This window comes from Muntiacus reevesi, chromosome 6 (genome assembly GCF_963930625.1).
Source record: "Muntiacus reevesi chromosome 6, mMunRee1.1, whole genome shotgun sequence".
NCBI classification, from domain to species: Eukaryota; Metazoa; Chordata; class Mammalia; order Artiodactyla; family Cervidae; genus Muntiacus; species Muntiacus reevesi.
The window spans coordinates 80,708,412-80,727,388 of NC_089254.1; the positions used below are offsets into that span (position 1 = coordinate 80,708,412).

General features: G+C 39.1%; 1 protein-coding gene across 1 annotated transcript in view; it reads left to right on the forward strand.

Moving 5' to 3' along the window:
* The window catches only part of KCND2 (potassium voltage-gated channel subfamily D member 2), a 544,544-nt gene that overhangs the window by 519,800 nt on the left and 5,767 nt on the right, over positions 1-18,977 (forward strand). The window contains exons 2-4 of the mRNA XM_065939083.1: positions 3,351-3,513; positions 15,112-15,207; positions 16,602-16,694. Of these exons, the coding sequence (XP_065795155.1) occupies positions 3,351-3,513; positions 15,112-15,207; positions 16,602-16,694 (352 nt within the window). The remainder of the gene's footprint in view (positions 1-3,350; positions 3,514-15,111; positions 15,208-16,601; positions 16,695-18,977) is intronic.

The following is an 18,977-nucleotide window of genomic DNA, read 5'->3' on the forward strand; positions in this document are numbered from 1 at the left end:
CTGTTTCAAGTTCTTGGGCTGGGTTTTGTGTTTTGTTTTTTTTTTAAATGTAAATCAATTCTGTCATTTTGATGCCAAAACTGCGTAGGAATTTCAGTTACAGTGAATTAGCTCAGCTACTGATCAAATATGAACAAGAGTGAATCACTGGGCCTCCAAAGCAGAAGACCAGAGCCTGGAATGGGGTCACCAAATGTGCTGCTGGTTAGTACAGCCTGTTGTCACTCTCAGCAGCCTGTCCTGAGCCAGCTCTGCAGTTTCCATCTCCGTGTGTTTATGTGTTAGTTGCTCAGTCATGTCCGACTCTTTGCAATTCATGAACTGTAGCTCCTCAAACTCCTCCATCCATGGAATTCTCCAGGCAAGAATAATGGAATGGGTTGCCATTCCCTTCTCCAGGGTATCTTCCTGGCCAAAGGAATGAACCCAGGTCTCCTGCATTGCAGGCAGATTCTTTACCATCTGAGCCACCGTATTGACATATAAATGTCCAAAAAACAGTGTTAATTAGAATGATGTGTCCTAGATCACTCTTCAAGTTAGAGAATCCCCAAGTACTCCCAAATTCCTTGACTCTGGATTCCAATATCTGTGCCTTGTTTCTAAGGACTAAACTCTCGGTGCACTGAGCACCCCAAAGCCCTGAAGCGAGCAGGGAGCAGTTGGCACATCAAAGGTGCAGCTGGGTAGCTTCTGCAATGCTATAACAGATCTCCTTCTTGAAACTAATAGAATGTTTTGTGTCACTTACATCTCAATAAAACTGCATATATCAAATCGATAGATTGTACATCTGAAACTAATATAGTGTTGCATATCACCTGAAAGTGAAGTCAAAATCACTCAGTCGTGTCTGACTCTTTGCAACCCCATGGACTGTAGCCTGCCAGGCTCCTCCGGCCATGAGCTTTTCCAGGCAAGCATACGGGAGTGGGTTGCCATTTCCTTCTCCAGGGGATCTTCCCAACCCAGGGATTGAACCCGTGTCTCCCTCATTACAGGCAGACTCTTTACCATCTGAGCCACCAGGGAACCTCTAATACCAAGCATATCACCTATATTTCAATAAAGAAAAAAAAACTCCTCATCCCCTTCCCCAGCAATGAACTCTTAGAAGAACTCTATATCAATAAGGTAGTGAAAACATATTCATTTAAGTAATATTTATGAAGAACTTGCTATGTGCCAGTGAGATACAAAATAGAATAACTTCAGTTCATCAAGGTTATATTCTCATGTCAGCAGAGTGTGTGAGGAGCCAAGGAAATTGTTTCACATTAACAAATTAGTTTCATGTGTCAATAAGTCCTTTAAAGGTAATCAAATGGGAAGATGTTTTAGAGAAAGACTTGGGGAAAAGAATAATACCATTCTGGGGAACATGGCCAGAAAACAACTTCTGGAAGGGAGATATTTAAGTCTCAACCTGCATAATGCTGATCTAGGGGCTGCCCATGTGATAGGACGTCAGACGGTCAATGTGACTGGAAGACGGGGAGCTGGATGGAAGACAGTGTGAAATATAGCCAAAAACTAACTGAAGGACGTAGGCCTTTGGAGACAAAAGTAGGAACCTGGGTTTATTCTAGTTTCAAGTTTATTAGAAGGTTTAAATAAAGTAGCAGCAGCCCAAACTCCATTTTTAAAGCCATAACCCTCGCTGCTATGTTGGTGTGAATTGTAACTTGTAACGGGGCAAATATAGAAAAGAGAGTTCAAGTGAGAAGTGGTATCCCTGGCTCTAGTTGAGGAAAGAGACTCAAAATGGAATATAATTTGGTTTGGTCAGAGTCAACAAGGCTAGCTGAGTGGAGATACATGGACTGAGGATAGGGTGGCTTTTTCAGTGTTGATATGAGCAACTGGGTGATTTGTAGTTCCATTTAACTAGAAATAGTGGACTGCAAGAGGAACAGATTTGAAGGGGCTAGAGAAAGCTAGGGAAATAAGAGTTCCTTTTTGGCTAATTTAAGCCTTAATAGACTCTTAAACATCTAGTGGTAGGAATAATCAGAGCAGAAACAACTGAAGAGATGAATCTGATATTCAAAACAAACATCAGGGATATCACTGTAAATTAGTGTCAGTAGCATATAGACAACAAATAAGATTCCAGGAAATCCTGGAATCTGCCTGCAATGCAGGAGACCCGAATTCAATTCCTGGATCAGGAAGATCCACTAGAGAAGGGGTAGGTTACCCACTCAAGTATTCTGGCCTGGAGAATTCCATGGACTGTATAGTCTATGGGGTCACAAAGAGTCGGACCTGACTGAGTGACTTTCACTTTCACTTTCAAAGTGTAGATAATTCAAGCTATGGAATTGGATAAAATCACATAGAAAGAGGGTTTATACTGAGATGATAAGAGCCTGAGATCGACATTACTCCAAGATTTAGAAATCAGACAAGAGAAAAGGAGGAGCCAGAAACGAAGATGGAAAAGTAGCAGCCAATGAGGTAGAAGGTCACTAAGGGAATTTGCTAACCCTAAAGATGACAGAAAGTATTTTAACTAAAGAGAAAACCAATCAAACATAAATAAGAGATTAAATAAGATAATCATGGAAAAATGGCCATCGGATTTCATAAATGAAGATTAATGGGACCTTTGGAGAGTTCAAATTTTTAAGACATTATATCTGATGAAAGGAATGTGATGTACCACTTTTTCTATTTAAATTTCATAACCAGTCCAATGTAGAAAAAAAAATTAAGTGGAAAAGAGTGTTATCTAGACTATAACATTAAGCATGGGAATAGTGACTATAAATAAATGTAAAGAACAATGCCATGTGATATAAAGGACAAATCGAATAGCTCTCATTACATCATCTGACTTAAAATATTTTAAGCAATTAAAATAAATTTCTAATAATTAGAAATTAAAACAATTTCTAAATGTTAGAATCCACTTCTGCAAGGTCAAAAGGTAATTTTTATATTCAGATATTCATAATGTCTGGGTTATTGAAGTCTTAAACCATGTATGTTTTAGCCATGAATTAGAGATGTGTGCATGCCTGCTAAGTCGCTTCATTCTTGTCCGATTCTTTGTGACCTGATGGACTATAATCTGCCAGGCTCCTCTGTCCATGGGATTTCCAGGCAAGCATACTGGAGTGGATTGCCATGTCCTCCTCCAGGGGATCTTCACAACCCAGAATCGAACCCATGTCTCTTATGTGTCCTGCATTGGCAGGCGGGTTCTTTACCACTATTACCACCTAGGAAGTGTGAAGTAGAGATAGATTGGTCCAAAAAATCACTTGAATGGAAGCTAAAAACTATTTGTAGAAGATGGAAATAACTTTCTGTGACTTACAACAATTTTCTTTTTCTATTCCAAGGTATGGTGACATGGTACCAAAAACCATAGCAGGGAAGATTTTTGGTTCCATCTGTTCACTGAGTGGAGTCTTGGTCATTGCTCTACCCGTCCCAGTGATCGTATCCAACTTCAGTCGGATCTACCACCAGAATCAACGGGCAGACAAACGAAGAGCACAAAAGGTGAGTATTCACTTCCGTGCAACCATGATTTAGCATCTCCCACTCCGTAAAGTGAGCTTTAAAATCCCTTACTGGCTATTCAGTGTTCTGGTTTGGGTCGATAGTTGCTTCAGTCAGCACAAGCTAAATTATACTACAGTAAAAAAGAACCTTAATATCTTAGTGACTTAAAAACAAGGAGTATTTCTTAATCATGCTACAGATTACTCTGGTGATAGAAACTCCATCTTAACAATGTACATCTGCAGTTGTGCAAGCAGAGATAAAAGTACATGATGAATCACGGCCTGACTCCTAAAACTTCCTCTTGGAAGTGGGCCAAGTCACTTCCATCTCTATTGCATTAACTCAAGTAAGTCACATAGTCACGTGTGACTTTAGAACTGGCAGAGCAAGATAATCCTACTATGCAACCACAGACAACAAGAAAGAAATATTTGGTGAATAGCACTAATGACAATAGTAAAATCAAAGATAGATTCTTGGCAAATTTTATTAGAATCAGATCTGTAGATCTGATTCATTTAGTCTCTGTCCATCAGAGATCAAGTTGGTTCCAGTAGACTGGGGCTATTAAAGGGCACCAAAATATGTCTCAGATGTCCAACATAGTTGACACAGGAAGTAGGAGAAATCTGATCATTAGTAGCTGAGTTTTATTTTTGGCCCAGCACTTTACTGTTTCTCTGAACTTCACATCAATGACCTCATCCCTCTCAGAGGAAACAGGTTACATATGCATCTGTGAAATGGAGAAAACAACACCTGCCTCACAATAAGATTAAGATTATATGCAAATGTATATAAATCTATATAAGCATAATATAATACTATTTATTAGTGGCTTCCTATGTGCAAGATATTGGCTGGATGTTTTAAAACTCATGTAGTCTTTATAACAAGTCTAGGAGTTACTTACTATCACTATTCGTACTCATAAATGAGAATTCTAAATTACCCAAAATTTGAGAAATTCTAAGATTACACACCTAACAAATAGAAAATCTCCCCTTCAATCCAAGGCACCTGGCTCCCAGGTTTGTACACTTAAACACTATGATAGATGTCTCCCAAAAAAGTTAATTAAAGGTTAGCACATGTCCTCTCCCTATTCTTTGTTAAAATAATCACCTTGAGAGTCAGAGCCCTTGTTGCTTAGAAATAATTATGGAAATCTTTTATAGTTTCCTTAAGGCTGTGGAGCCAGATTTCCAGGATTCTTCATGGATACTGTATCGTGTCCTTTAAGAATAGATTCACTTTTTTTAAATATCCAAAAACTGTGACTAAAGTGGATGCACAATCTAGATAGTGTGGTGTAACTATAAAATATCATGAGAGATTCTGATACAGTTCATAACTGGCTTTGTAGGTAATTCTAGGACAAGGTTTTAAACATGTTTTTAAACAATGTTGATGCCTTTAGTAAAATAAAAAATGATACTTTATACTTCATACATACAATATAAAGTGTTGTTGTTGTTGTTTAGTCACTAAGTCATGTCTGCCTCTTGCAACACCATGGACTGTAGCCTGCCAGGCTCCTCTGTCCATGGCATTTCTCTGAAAAGAATGCTGGAGTGGGTTGCCATTTCCTTCTCCAGGGAATCATCCTGACCCCACAGAATGGAACCTGTGTCTCCTTCATTGGCAGGTGGATTCTTTACTACTGAGTCACCAGGGAAGCCCCATATAAAGTATAAAAATCTCATATAAAGTGACTCTTTGGAAAGTTCAAGTTATCAATCAGTGTGGCCACACAGCAGGTTGTCCAGAGAATTTGTTTATATCCATTGTCAGAGATCTGCCTTCTTTAGCAAGAATTACTTTTTCTGCCTTGTACTTTCTTCCTTTATGCCCCATTTTTGGACAAGTATCTAGTCTTTAATTATTGTAGAGAATGATGATAAATAAAACTGGTAATCCAATAAACAAGGAGGAGTAGAAAAAGGTACCCTCTTGGGCAATTGTAGTCTTCTGCAGAGCACGCTGTTCACAAACAGAGATGGAGAAATTTTGTCCACAATCAGCCTCCATCATGCCTTGTCACATAGCACAGCTTTGTCTCTGCCCGCACACTACAATCCCTCTGCTGGACACACAAGTGCTTTGTTTAAAATAACAGAAGTCTGGGCTTCCCTGGTGGTTCAGTGGTGAAGAGTCCTCCTGCCAATGCAGGAAGGTCCCACATGCTGTGGAGCAGCTAAGCCCGTGCGCCGCAGCTACCGAGCCTGTTCCCTCGAGCCCGGGAGCCGCAGCTGTTGAAGCCCGGGTGTCCTAGAGCCCGTGCGCAGCAACAAGAGAAGCCACCGCAATGAGAGGTCCCAGCACTGCAACCAGACAGTGGCCCCTACTCTCCGCAACTATAGAAAAGCCCACCTGCAGCAACAAAGACCCAGAACAGCTCAAAATAAATGAATAAATAAAAATTAGTTAAAAACAATAACAGAAATCCTGCAAAAGCTTAGCTCTCCAGCATCCATCCATCTCCCTTCTAGAAATTTCTTCTTTAGTATGAGCGAGCTATCATTCATCTTCTGAACATCAAACACAGAGCTACCTGCATGAAAACTGTAGGAAATGCAAATCTGATTTTCAAATAAACCAACCTTCAAAATATATTTTTTTTTTTAACTTTGTTATCTGCAACAAGCAAATCGATAAAGAAAATCTTGGAATGTTTTGAGAAGCTTTTTTATCTAAATAAATTTAAAATACATAAATAAATACGGTGTTTAAAAAGAACACTAAATTGAAAAGTATGTTTTATGAATTTTTTTATCTTTAAAGTGTCTCCGTATTCCAAGTGTCTGCCATAATGAGTGAATTTTACGTACTCTGACTACTAGAATAATTGGCTTAATAAAGTCAAATATAATAACTTATTTTTTTCCATTTATTTTTATTAGTTGGAGACTAATTACTTTACAATATTGTAGTGGTTTTTGCCATACATTGATATGAATCAGCCATGGATTTACATGTGTTCCCCATCCCGATCCCCCCTCCCGCCTCCCTCTCCATCCAATCCCTCTGGGTCATCCCAGTGCACCAGCCCTGAGCACCTGTCTCATGCATCCAACCTGGGCTGGTGAGCTGTTTCACCCTTGATAGTATACTTGTTTCAGTGCTGTTCTCTCTGAACATCCCACCCTCACCTTCTCCCACAGACTCTAAAAGTCTGTTCTGTACATCTGTGTCTCTTTTTCTGTTTTGTATATAGGGCCATCGTTACCATCTTTCTAAATTCCATATATATGTGTTAGTATACTGTAATGTTCTTTATCTTTCTGGCTTACTTCACTCTGTATAATGGGCTCCAGTTTCATCCATCTCATTAGAACTGATTCAAATGAATTCTTTTTAATGGCTGAGTAATATTCCATGGTGTATATGTACCACAGCTTCCTTATCCATTCGTCTGCTGATGGGCATCTAGGTTGCTTCCATGTCCTGGCTATTATAAACAGTAATGCAAATCAAAACCTCAATGAGGTACTATTACACACCAGTCAGAATGGCTGCTATCCAAAAGTCTACAAGCAATGAATGCTGGAGAGGGTAAGGGAACCCTCTTACACTGTTGGTGGGAATGCAAACTAGTACAGCCACTATGGAGAACAGTGTGGAGATTCCTTAAAAAACTGGAAATAGAACTGCCATATGACCCAGCAGTCCCACTCCTGGGCATACACACCGAGGAAACCAGATCTGAAAGAGACACGTGCACCCCAATGTTCATCGCAGCACTGTTTATAAGATACAATAACTTAAAGTGACAAGTTCAGTAAATAGTCTGTGACCAATAAACTGAACATAGTTATCTAAGAAAGAATGAAGAATATGGAACTAAACAAGTCACCAAGGGATATTTTCTATTTTCCTTCCCAAGAAATGTTTTAAAAAATAATAAACATTTACTAGGCTAAAATAATTTAGATTTATCTGAAACTGGGTGATTTGACAAATATCAAAGTTATGCAGAAATAACCTGCTAAATTCAGTCAAGTAAGATGTCCATTCAGTAAAAAGTAACAGTCGAGCTGAATAATAAATAATATGACAAAATGCTTTTGAGGCCAAAATTTTTTGTATGCAATCCCACTGCCAGCACCAAGCTCAAGTGAAAACTTATGCAAAATAAAAATAGGTGTGCAAACAATACTGTAGTCAAAGTTTTAACCACTTTGTGGAGGGTTTAAGTAAAAAATGAGAATCTTGCATACCTGCATTTGCCCTTTTCAATTATAATAACAAATGTTCAGTATCTCAAGAGAAATCCTCTTCTAACACACACACACCAGGATAGAATAACAGAATATGAAGAGACAATCTCTTTTCTTACTCTGTTGAGATTTCTGAATCCTACTGTCCCAAGTCCTGCATTCTCAGTGAAACCTTCCCGTAGCAGTCATTTCTCTCTTTCTCCCAAATCTTATGTCACTTGCTATCTCTAGTCTCCATTTGACAATTCTGTTTGCCTCTATTTTTTTTTAATTTATTTATTTTTTATGGATGGATAATTGCTTTACAGAAGTTGGTTGTTTTCTGTCAAACCTCAACATGAATCAGCCATAGGTATACATATATCTCCTTCCTTTTGAATTTCCCTCCCATCTTGCTCCCCATCCCACCCCTCTAGGTTGATACAGAGGCCCTGTTTGAGTTTCCTTAGCCATACAGCAAATTCCCTTTTGCTGTCTATTTTACATATGTCATTATACGTTTCCATGTTACTCTTTCCATACATCTCACTTTATTTTTGACTTTTATCTTTTTATGAATAGTATCTTCCTAGCCAAAGTTTAATATGTCTTGAGAGCAGGTACCATGTCTTGCTTTGTGATGCTTATTTATACTTATTTCCATTTATCAATCTACTATTTCTGGTCTTCTGGTTGAAGGCTAGCATTCAACAGACATTTATCATGGTGCTCCACAAGACCGAGTCAACCAATTAACTCATAGTATTGTATGTAGTAAACCAAAAGAAAAGTCGTGAATGAAACTGGTTCTTTTCCTAACACAGTACCTGCCTTAGCAAAATGGCTATTCTGTCACTAAAACTCAACTGTTTCTTTTTCCCTCAACTTAGATCTACTTCTGCAGTAGTGGTTTCTGTAATATGTAGGTTTTTATTATGGAAAATATGTCATTTTCCTTTCTCGGAGGGTATCTTTGAGTAGTGTGCATGTCTCATTTATGAAAGAAAGTAATATTTCCTCATACTGAGGCTAAATGCTTGGAGAATGACATAGGTGAGACTAGTAACTGTGATATAATTACACAGTGGCTATATAATTACATTCAGTGGCTGCAAAAAAAGGGTGGGGGAGAGGAAGGTCAAGGGACAAAGGGAACCACAAAAGGCGTTGAACGTTCCAGTGAGACTTTAGGATTGATGTTTCAACCATAGCTCCTTTCTGGAAACCTAATGCATATTTTCTATTACTTATTTCTGAATTATTACATCAATTCTAAATCATTTCCAAACGTGCTTGTCACTTCCTGTTGTTTTATTGTCTGTCCTGAAATCCTGACTGCACACCACAGCTTTTCAAATTAAACATTTTCTACCTTCCAGTTTCATTCTCAAGCATTGTCTCAGTATTTTGACTCATCTAAACACTATCGTGCCAACAAACAGTGAAATTTGTCTAGTTTTCTCATCACTTATAAAATGATCTTTGTACAGAGTATTATTTTAACCTGGAATTGGCACACAGGAGGAAGAAATTCACAAAAGAAGAGGGAAGGGGTGAGGTTGAATCCAGATGCTATCTTAATGCTATTTTGAGAGCTTCGAACATCTCGGTGTTACTGTCAAATTCTGTGGGTGTTGGTAAAAAGGCACCTTGGTACCACTTTGGAGGGAAGTTTGGTAAAACCTAGCAAACAAAACACATGCACGTTTACCCTTTGATCCAGGAATAATTCTACTTCTAGAAATTGCAGATCAGCTCATCATGAGGTTCCAAGAAGGCAACATCGCTGGCAGTAGCAAAAAAAAATGCCTTGAAAATTCATTGTGATTGGTTTGCTACTTAAAGGATGCTTCATTCCTATACCGGTATATTATACAATCATAAATAAATGAGGTGGCTCTATATGTGGAGATATGGGAGGAATCCAACCCATACTAAATGAAAAAAGTTGCATGCAGAAGGCTGTGCAGCAAATCATCCCAAATGAATAAAAATGTATGGATGCATACTTATGAATATATATATATATATACTTTTATTTGTTTAGTATATTTCTGGTAAAAGCCTCTAGAAATTTTGCCAGTAGTTGACTCTGAAGGACAGGAGTAGGTAAACCAAGAGAGACTTGTTTTTCATGTACTTCTGTAGTGTCAAAATTTGTATCATGCGGACATATTCATTTTCCATTTTAAAAACCTAGATCATTAAAATTGTTTTGTTAAAAAGAAGATTCCAGGATTAGGGGCTGAGATAGTCTCCCTCTTGTTGTTTAGAAAAGGCAAAGGAGTCACTGTAGGGTAATTGTACAAGTTCTTACCCAAGTCTTCCCAGTCACTTTCTTAATATACTTGCTAGACATGTTTCATCTGAACAGAATGATCACAAAGTTAGTGCTCCTCAGGGAGCAAAAATCAGACCCTTACCATGAATGTCTGAGGCATGTATAAAACAACAGATTTAAAGTAGAATGGACTATCAAAGTCCAACCAGTAAACAAAGTGGATAAATTTGAGGATTTTTTTTAAGAGAGCCCTTGTTGTTTGGTATGGAGACTTCATTGGCCAATTGAATAAAAATAGTTGCAAAAACAAAATTTGAAATTCAAGGATGCAGATTCAACTGAATAATCTTTTTTTTTTTTTTTTTTTTTTTTTTTTTTTGAGAGAGACTGAAGGAAGGAAGGAGAGAGGGAGGGAGGAAGGTAAGAAACAGAGAGGAGAAGGGAGAGAAGGAGTGGGGAGGAGAGGAAGAAAGAGAATGGCAGTAGGTTCCTGGAACTTAATTACTAATTTTAAAAAGAACATTAGTTTAAATGAAAAGAAGTTGGTGGCTAGTCTGCGGGGTCTTCATTTCACTCATTTCATTTCAGTTCATTCGTTCAATCGTGTCCAACTCTTTGCGACCCCATGAATCACAGCACGCCAGGCCTCCCTGTCCATCACCAAGTCCTGGAGTTTACTCAAACTCATGCCCATCAAGTTGGTGATGCCATCTGGCCATCTCACCCTCTGTCGCCCCCTTCTCCTCCTGCCCCCAATCCCTCCCAGCATCAGGGTCTTTACCAATGTGTCAACTCTTCCCATGAGGTGGCCAAAGTACTGGAGTTTCAGCTTCAGCATCAGTCCTTCCAATGAACACCCAGGACTGATCTCCTTTAGGATGGACTGGTTGGATCTCCTTGCAGTCCAAGGGACTCTCAAGAGTCTTCTCCAACACCATGGTTCAAAAGCATCAATTTTTTGGCGCTCAGCTTTCCTCATAGTCCAACTCTCACATCCATACATGACCACTGGAAAAACCATAGCCTTAACCAGACGGACCTTTGTTGGCAAAGTAATGTCTTTGCGTTTTAATATGCTATCTAGGTTGGTCATAAGATAAGTGAAAATGTAAGTAAGACTGCTATTTTTCTTGGTGCAATTGACCAGAAACAACACTAAAATAACTTGAAATTGAAGTGCAAGTCCCTCAGTCATGTCTGACTCTGCAATCCCATGCACTGTCCATGGAATTCTCCAGGCCAGAATACTGGGATGGGTAGCCTTTCCCCTCTCCAGGAGATCTTCCCAACCCAGGGATTGAACCCAGGTCTCCCACATTGCAAGGAGATTCTTTACCAACTGAGCCACAAGGGAAGCCCAAGAATACTGGGATGGGTATCCTATCCCTTCTGCAGGGGATCTTCCCAACCCAGGGATTGAACCAGGATCTCCTGCATAGCAGGCGGATTCTTTACCAACTGAACTATCAGGGAAGCGCTGAAATAACTTGATCTTACTGTAAAACCTTAGTTACCATTCTTACCTCTAAACTCCAAAATAGGTCATCAATCTCAGTGATCAGTTCATTTCAGTCGCTCAGTTGTGTCCGACTCTTTGTGACCCCATGAATCACAACATGCCAGGCCTCACTGTCCGTCACCAACTCCCAGAGTTTACTCAAACCCATGTCCATCGAGTTGGTGATGCCATCCAACCATCTCATCCTCTGTCATCCCCTTCTCCTCCTGCCTCCAATCCCTCCCAGCATCAGGATCTTTTCCAATGAGTCAGCTCTTCACATGAGGTGGCCAAAGTACTGGAGTTTCAGCTTCAGCATCAGTCCTTCCAATGAACACCCAGGACTGATCTCCTTTAGGATGGACTGGTTGGATCTCCTTGCAGTCCAAGGGACTCTCAAGAGTCTTCTCCAACTCCATGGTTCAAAAGCATCAATTTTTCGGAGCTCAGCTTTCTTCACAGTCCAACTCTCACATCAATACACGACCACTGGAAAAACCATAGCCTTGACCAGACAGACCTTTGTTGGCAAAGTAATGTCTCTACTTTTTAATATGCTATCTAGGTTGGTCCTAACTTTTCTTCCAAGGAGTAAGCGTCTTTTAATTTCATGGTGGCAGTCACCATCTGCAGTGATTTTGGAGCCCAAAAAATATAAAGTCTGGCACTGTTTCCACTGTCTCCCCATCTATTTCCCATGAAGTGATGGGGCCAGATGCCATGATCTTAGTTTTCTGAATGTTGAGCTTTAAGCCAACTTTTTCACTCTCCTCTTTCACTTTCATCAAGAGGCTTTTTAGTTCCTCTTCACTTTCTGCCATAAGGGTGGTGTCATCTGCATATATGAAGTCATTGATATTTCTCCCAGCAATCTTGATTTCAGCTTGTGCTTCTTCCAGCCCAGTGTTTCTCATGATGTACTCTGCATATAAGTTAAATAAGCAGGGTGACAATATACAGCCTTGACATACTCCTTTCCATATTTGGAACCAGTCTGTTGTTCCATGTCCAGTTCTAACTGTTGCTTCCTGACCTGCATACAGGTTTCTCAAGAGGCAGGTCAGGTGGTCTGGTATTCCCATTTCTTTCAGAATTTTGCAGTTTATTGTGATCCACACAGTCAAAGGCTTTGGCGTAGTCAATAAAGCAGAAACAGATGTTTTTCTGAAACTCTCTTGCTTTTTCAATGATCCAGCCAAAGTTGGCAGTTTGATCTCTGGTTCCACTGCCTTTTCTAAAACCAGCTGAACATCTGGAAGATCATGGTTCACGTATTGCTGAAGACTGGCTTGGAGAATTTTGAGCATTAGTTTGCTAGTGTGTGAGATGAGTGTGATTGTGCAGTAGTTAGAGCATTCTTTGGGATTGCCTTTCTTTGTGATTGGAATGAAAACTGACATTTTCCAGTCCTGTGGCCACTGCTGAGTTTTCCAAATTTGCTGACATATTGAGTGCAGCACTTTCACAGCATCATTTTTCAGGATTTGAAATAACTCAACTGGAATTCCATCCCCTCCACTAGCTTTGTTCACAGTGATGCTTTCTAAGGCCCATTTGACTTCACATTCCAGGATGTCTGGCTCTAGGTGAGTGATCATGCCATCATGCTTATCTGGGTCGTGAAGATCTTTTTTGTACAGTTCTTCTGTGTATTCTTGCCACCTCTTCTTAATATCTTCTGCTTCTGCTAGGTTCATACCATTTCTGTCCTTTATCAAACCCATCTTTGCATGAAATATTCCCTTGGTATCTCTAATTTTCTTGAAGAGATCTCTAGTCTTTCCCATTCTGTTGTTTTCCTCTATTTCTTTGCATTGATCACTGAGGAAGGCTTTCTTATCTCTCCTGGTTATTCTTTGGAACTCTGCATTCAAATGGGAATATATTTCCTTTTCTCCTTTGCTTTTTCACTTCTCTTCTTTTCACAGCTATTTGTAAGGCCTCCTCAGACAACCGTTTTGCCTTTTTGCATTTCTTTTCTATGGGGATGGTCTTGATCCCTGTCTCCTGTACAATGTCACAAACCTCCGCCCATAGTTCATCAGACACTCTGTCTATCAGATCTAGTCCCTTAAATCTATTTCTCACTCCCACCGTATAGTCATAGGGGATTTGATTTAGGTCATACCTGAATTGTCTAGTGGTTTCCCGTACTTTCTTCAGTTTAAGTGTGAATTTGGCAATAAGGAGTTCATGATCTGAGCCACAGTCAGCTCCCGGTCTTGTTTTTGCTGACTGTATAGAGCTTCTCCATCTTTGCCTGCAAAGAATATAGTCAATCTGATTTCGGTGTTGACCATCTGGTGATGTCCATGTGTAGAGTCTTCTCTTGTGTTGTTGCAAGAGGGTGTTTGCTATGACCAGTGCATTCTCTTGGCAAAACTCTGACAGAATGTGGTCCACTGGAGAGGGGAACAGCAAACCATTTCAGTATTCTTGCCTTGAGAACCCCATGGACAGTATGAAAGGGCAAAATGATAGGATACTGAAAGAGGAACTCCCCAGGTCGATAGGTGCCCAATATGCTACTGGAGATCAGTGGAGAAATAACTCCAGAAAGAATGAAGAGATGGCACCAAAGCAAAAACAATACCCAGTTGTGGATGTGACTCGTGATAGAAGCAAAGTCCGATGCTGTAAAGAGCAATATTGCATAGAAACCTGGAATGTCAGGTCCATGAATCAAGGCAAATTGGAAGTGGTCAAACAGTGATGGCAAGAGTGAATGTCGACATTCTAGGAATCAGCAAACTAAAATGGACTGGAATGGGTGAATTTAACTCAGATGACCATTATATCTACTATTGTGGGCAGGAATCCCTTAGAAGAAATGGAGTAGCCATCATGGTCAACAAAAGAGTCTGAAATGCAGTACTTGAATGCAATCTCAAAAATGACAGAATGACCTCTGTTCGTTTCCAAGGTAAACCATTCAACATCACGGTAATCCAAGCCTATACCCCAACCAGTAACATTGAAGAAGCTGAAGTTGAATGGTTCTATGAAGACCCAAAAAAGATGTCCTTTTCATTATAGAGACTGGAATGCAAAGTAGGAAGTCAAGAAACACCTGGAGTAATAGGCAAATTTAGCCTTGGAGTCAGAATGAAGCAGGACAAAGGCTAATAGAGTTTTTTGCCAACAGAACACACTGGTCATAGCAAACACCCTCTTCCAAACAACACAAGAACCTCAGTGATAAATGTTAGCTAAAATCAAACACTCAAATGTTGAAAGTTTATTTTTCAATGGTTTAATGTGAAAAGCTGGTATGCTTTTCTTTTTTTTTTTTTTTTTTACATTTATTTTTATTAGTTGGAGACTAATTACTTTACAGTATTGTAGTGGTTTTTGTCATACATTAACATGAATCAGTCATGGATTTACGTGTATTCCCTATCCCGATCCCCCCTCCCACCTCCCTCTCTACCCGATCCCTCTGGGTCTTCCCAGTGCATCAGGCCCGAGCACTTGTCTCATGCATCCAACCTGGGCTGGTGATCTGTTTCTTTTTAAATATGTGTGCTGATAACAGGATTATATAAGCGTGCAATCAGTGTTTTAAGAAAACCAATCATAGATCTTAGGAAGACATTGTTTTTTTGCTCCTATAGAAAGCCAGACTGGCCAGGATCCGAGCAGCCAAAAGCGGAAGTGCAAATGCTTACATGCAGAGCAAACGGAATGGCTTACTCAGTAACCAACTGCAGGTACAGTCAAGAATTTCTCCTCTTTTAATGTTCAACTTACTGGTGCAATATTGATTTAGTTCTACTTAACCATGTAATTTTATTGTGAGTAATTATGAAAATGGCTCTGAAACAACAGAAGTGTCATTTGTTAATGTAACCTCACCCTGTACCATCTTATTGGCTGTAGGCTAGAAGCTGGGATATGTCATACTGCCAGTGAGTCATGATTCCCATTCATGATCAGGCAGTATTTGGCACTATCTCGTGTAAACATGGGGAAAATTCTCAACAGTCCAGATACCTAGGTTTTTTATTTCAAACTAAGTGTGTTCCTTAAAGTTCATTTGGGTGTCGATGCGAGGGGTGATGTGATATCTCGTTTTACAGTAAGTCCCCTACATACCAACAAGCTCTGTACTGAGAATGTGTTCATAAGTCCAATGTATTCATAAGTCCAACAGGGTTAGCCTGGATACCCCACTAACACAATCACCTATATAGTACTGCACTTTAATAGCTTTATAATCCTTTTCACACAAATAATAAAAAACAAACACAAAAAATAAAGAAAACATTTTTAATCTGACAGTATAGCTAGCACCTTGAAAAGTATACTGTACTATACTATATATATACTGCACTATAGTAGTACAGAACCACAGCCGGCACACAGGGACTGCATTGAGTGAATAGGCAAGAGTTATTGACTGGAGGGGGGAGAGGCATAGGAGATGGTAGAGCTAAAGAATCGTCAGTAATAGGAGTTGGAAGGCAAGCTGCAATTTCACTCACACCTGGATTTGATGGCACAAGTTCTGGTTCCTTGCTGGAACCAGATGTACATTTGCATCTTTGAAAGCTCACAACTTGAAGGTTTGTATGTAAGGGACTTACTGTACTTCTTATTGAGAAAGGAACATCATTCAGTGTCATAAAAGTCACATAGTATGAAATGTAATTTGAGAAACTTAATTTTCACCTTAAAACTTTCTTTTAATATTTAGGATCCCAATCATCTTTGCTTATTACATAATGGCTTTTGTGTAGGTGAGCATGATGTGGTTTCAGGATTATCTAAGTACTACGTTAAAAATTATTATCCAAAAATAATGGCTCTCAGACTTTCAAAGGTAGCTGGGAGATGAATGAATAAAAGAGAATTATATTTTTCAATTCAGGGAGGCAAGTCTAAAAGCTGAGACCACTAATTTGATGAAAATGTAAATGATGATTATCAAACTCAAAATGAACTCTACATTTGATCCTTTTCAGTTAAAAAAAACAAAGTAAAAATAAAATACTGCCATTTAATCTCAGAAAATAGGCCAGATCTCTCAGTGGAAATATGTAGCTGAGATTCTCATTGTTTGCAAATAAAATAGAAAGCCCTTCTGTCTTCTCTCTGTTAACAGTCCTCAGAGGATGAGCAGGCCTTTGTTAGCAAATCTGGCTCCAGCTTTGAAACCCAGCACCACCACCTGCTTCACTGCCTAGAAAAAACCACGGTAAGGAAAAGGCAGGACTGCCTGCCCCTGCAACTCAGACAGTAATCCCATTGGTTTCTGTGAATATTTAAGGTTTCCAAGTGTGATTTCACTGTCTGCATTACTGTGCTCCCCTCCCAAAAAAAATCCACAATAATTGAAATTATTTTGAAAGGCTCTAGTGACATTTCAACATAGAAAGTATTTTATAGACTTATTTAAAATGGTATTAACTTTAGGCTAAAATATCAGTTAAATGTAGATAGAAAGTTGTGTTCCAATAGCTAACTGCAAGTTCTATAAAATATCTTTTCCTGCTTCTTAAAATGCTGATTAAACAGAAAAAATAATGAATTTTAAGTGTTCCTGACATCTGGGAAAAGGGAATAGCAATAACAAAATAGAGAATAAATGAAAATAAGTGTTTCTTTCATTCGCAGGTATAATGAACAGAGATAGACAATAAAAACTATCTATTCTCTTAAGAAAAATGACACATTTAATTACTGGTATACCCCTAGGGCCTGAGGATTGAGTCTGCATTTCTTCCCTTATAATCTCCCAGTTGGACCTCCTCTTTAACAAAGGCATCTGTTCCTTAGATAGATTGTCAATAGGGATCACAGTCTGTGACCACAGAGCAGAATAAAATTTTCACTGTATTTGAATCAAATCTGCTTGTCCACTCACCAGAGACACATATTTATAGTCAGTTCTGACATATTGTTCATCCATTTATTCATTTGTCTATATAGTATTTCAACCAATATGTATTTCTTGCCTGTAATGTATCAGACAGTCAACCAGACCCAAGATACACCATGAAGTCAGGTATGACCTCTGGCCTACTTGAGCCTCCAGGTTTGGGACAAAATATGGATGTTACTGGAGAAGGATAATAAGCAGGGAAAAAACAATGAGGCCCCAGTGGACTAGGGGTGAAGAAGGTGCAGCCAGAGGGTACAGGATCAGGGAAGGCTTCCTGGAGAAAATTGAGTTGAGACCCACAGGACAATTATGAGCTAGTTAAGCAAAGAGATGAAGGGGCTAAAAGTAGGTGTAAGCACCTGGAGAAGACTGGAACTTGGCCTCAGAGGAAGGAAAGGAAATTGAGGGTTGTTAGAAAGAAAGAGGGTACTGTGGCGCAAATATTATCGAGTCCAAGCTCACTCTACTCACTACATGACAGGCCTATAAATTGGAGACGAGGTGTTGAGGCAAGAAATAACTTTATTCAGAAAGTCAGCAGACCAAGAAGATGGCAGACTAATGTCTCAAAATAACCATCTTATCAAAGTCTGAACGCCAGGTTCTCTTATAGGACAGAGAGGAGGGACATGAGGTAGTAAAATAAAAGGGCTATTAATCTTGCATATCTCTTGGAATGCTCGGCTTTGGGGAGGGGATATATTAATTTCTCCCTACCTGTACCAGATGGACAGGGTCAGGATGTCTCCCTCAACAAAAGCACATTGGTTTAATATTCAGGCAGAGGGGCAGGGTTCCCCAAGTCAGGCCACTATGTATAGACAGTATCCTTTCAGTAAACAAAAGCAACAGGGAGCAATAGGTTAAATAAGCAGATCCAACATAGAGTCAGCTTTGTCCTTTCCTGTAACACAAAGGAGGAACAGAGAAAGTCAGTGGGCAGATGACCTTGGGTTTTGGAGACACATAAAGAATTTTGATCTTTATCTCATAGTAAATGGAAAAATATTTGAAGGTTTTAAACAAGTGGTTACTGATTATATTAGTATCTTAAATAAGGTTCTATATTAGGATAACTTTGAAAGTTAAATGACTACACTAATCAAATGTATTTATCCCTACCATTTTTTTCCTTTTTATTTTCATTTTTTGACTATTTTACCTTTTGTGAAAGTGTTAGTTGCTCAGTCACGTCCAACACTTTGTGACCCGGTGAACTTGCATTGCAGGCAGATTCTTTACCATCACAGCCAACAGGGAAGCTTTTTAGGGTGATTTTAATAATTAATTATGAACACTAAATTATTATTAACACTAAACTGAGTTACTAATATAGTTTAAATGGAGCTACCTACTCCAGAATATGTGATAATCTGTCACAAAATGGCTTCTTCCCTTCCAATCACTGATTAGATAAATTAGGATGTCATGCCTTATAACTTGTATATTGTGTGTGAAATGTGCATGTAAGAGAAGACAACAGATTGTGACTCCTTTGTAAGCAATGGTTTTTTCTATAGAAATTAATATTTAACATGAAATTCTGTCTTAGATGATCATATTATCCTCTGGACTTTAAATAGAATATTAAATTTC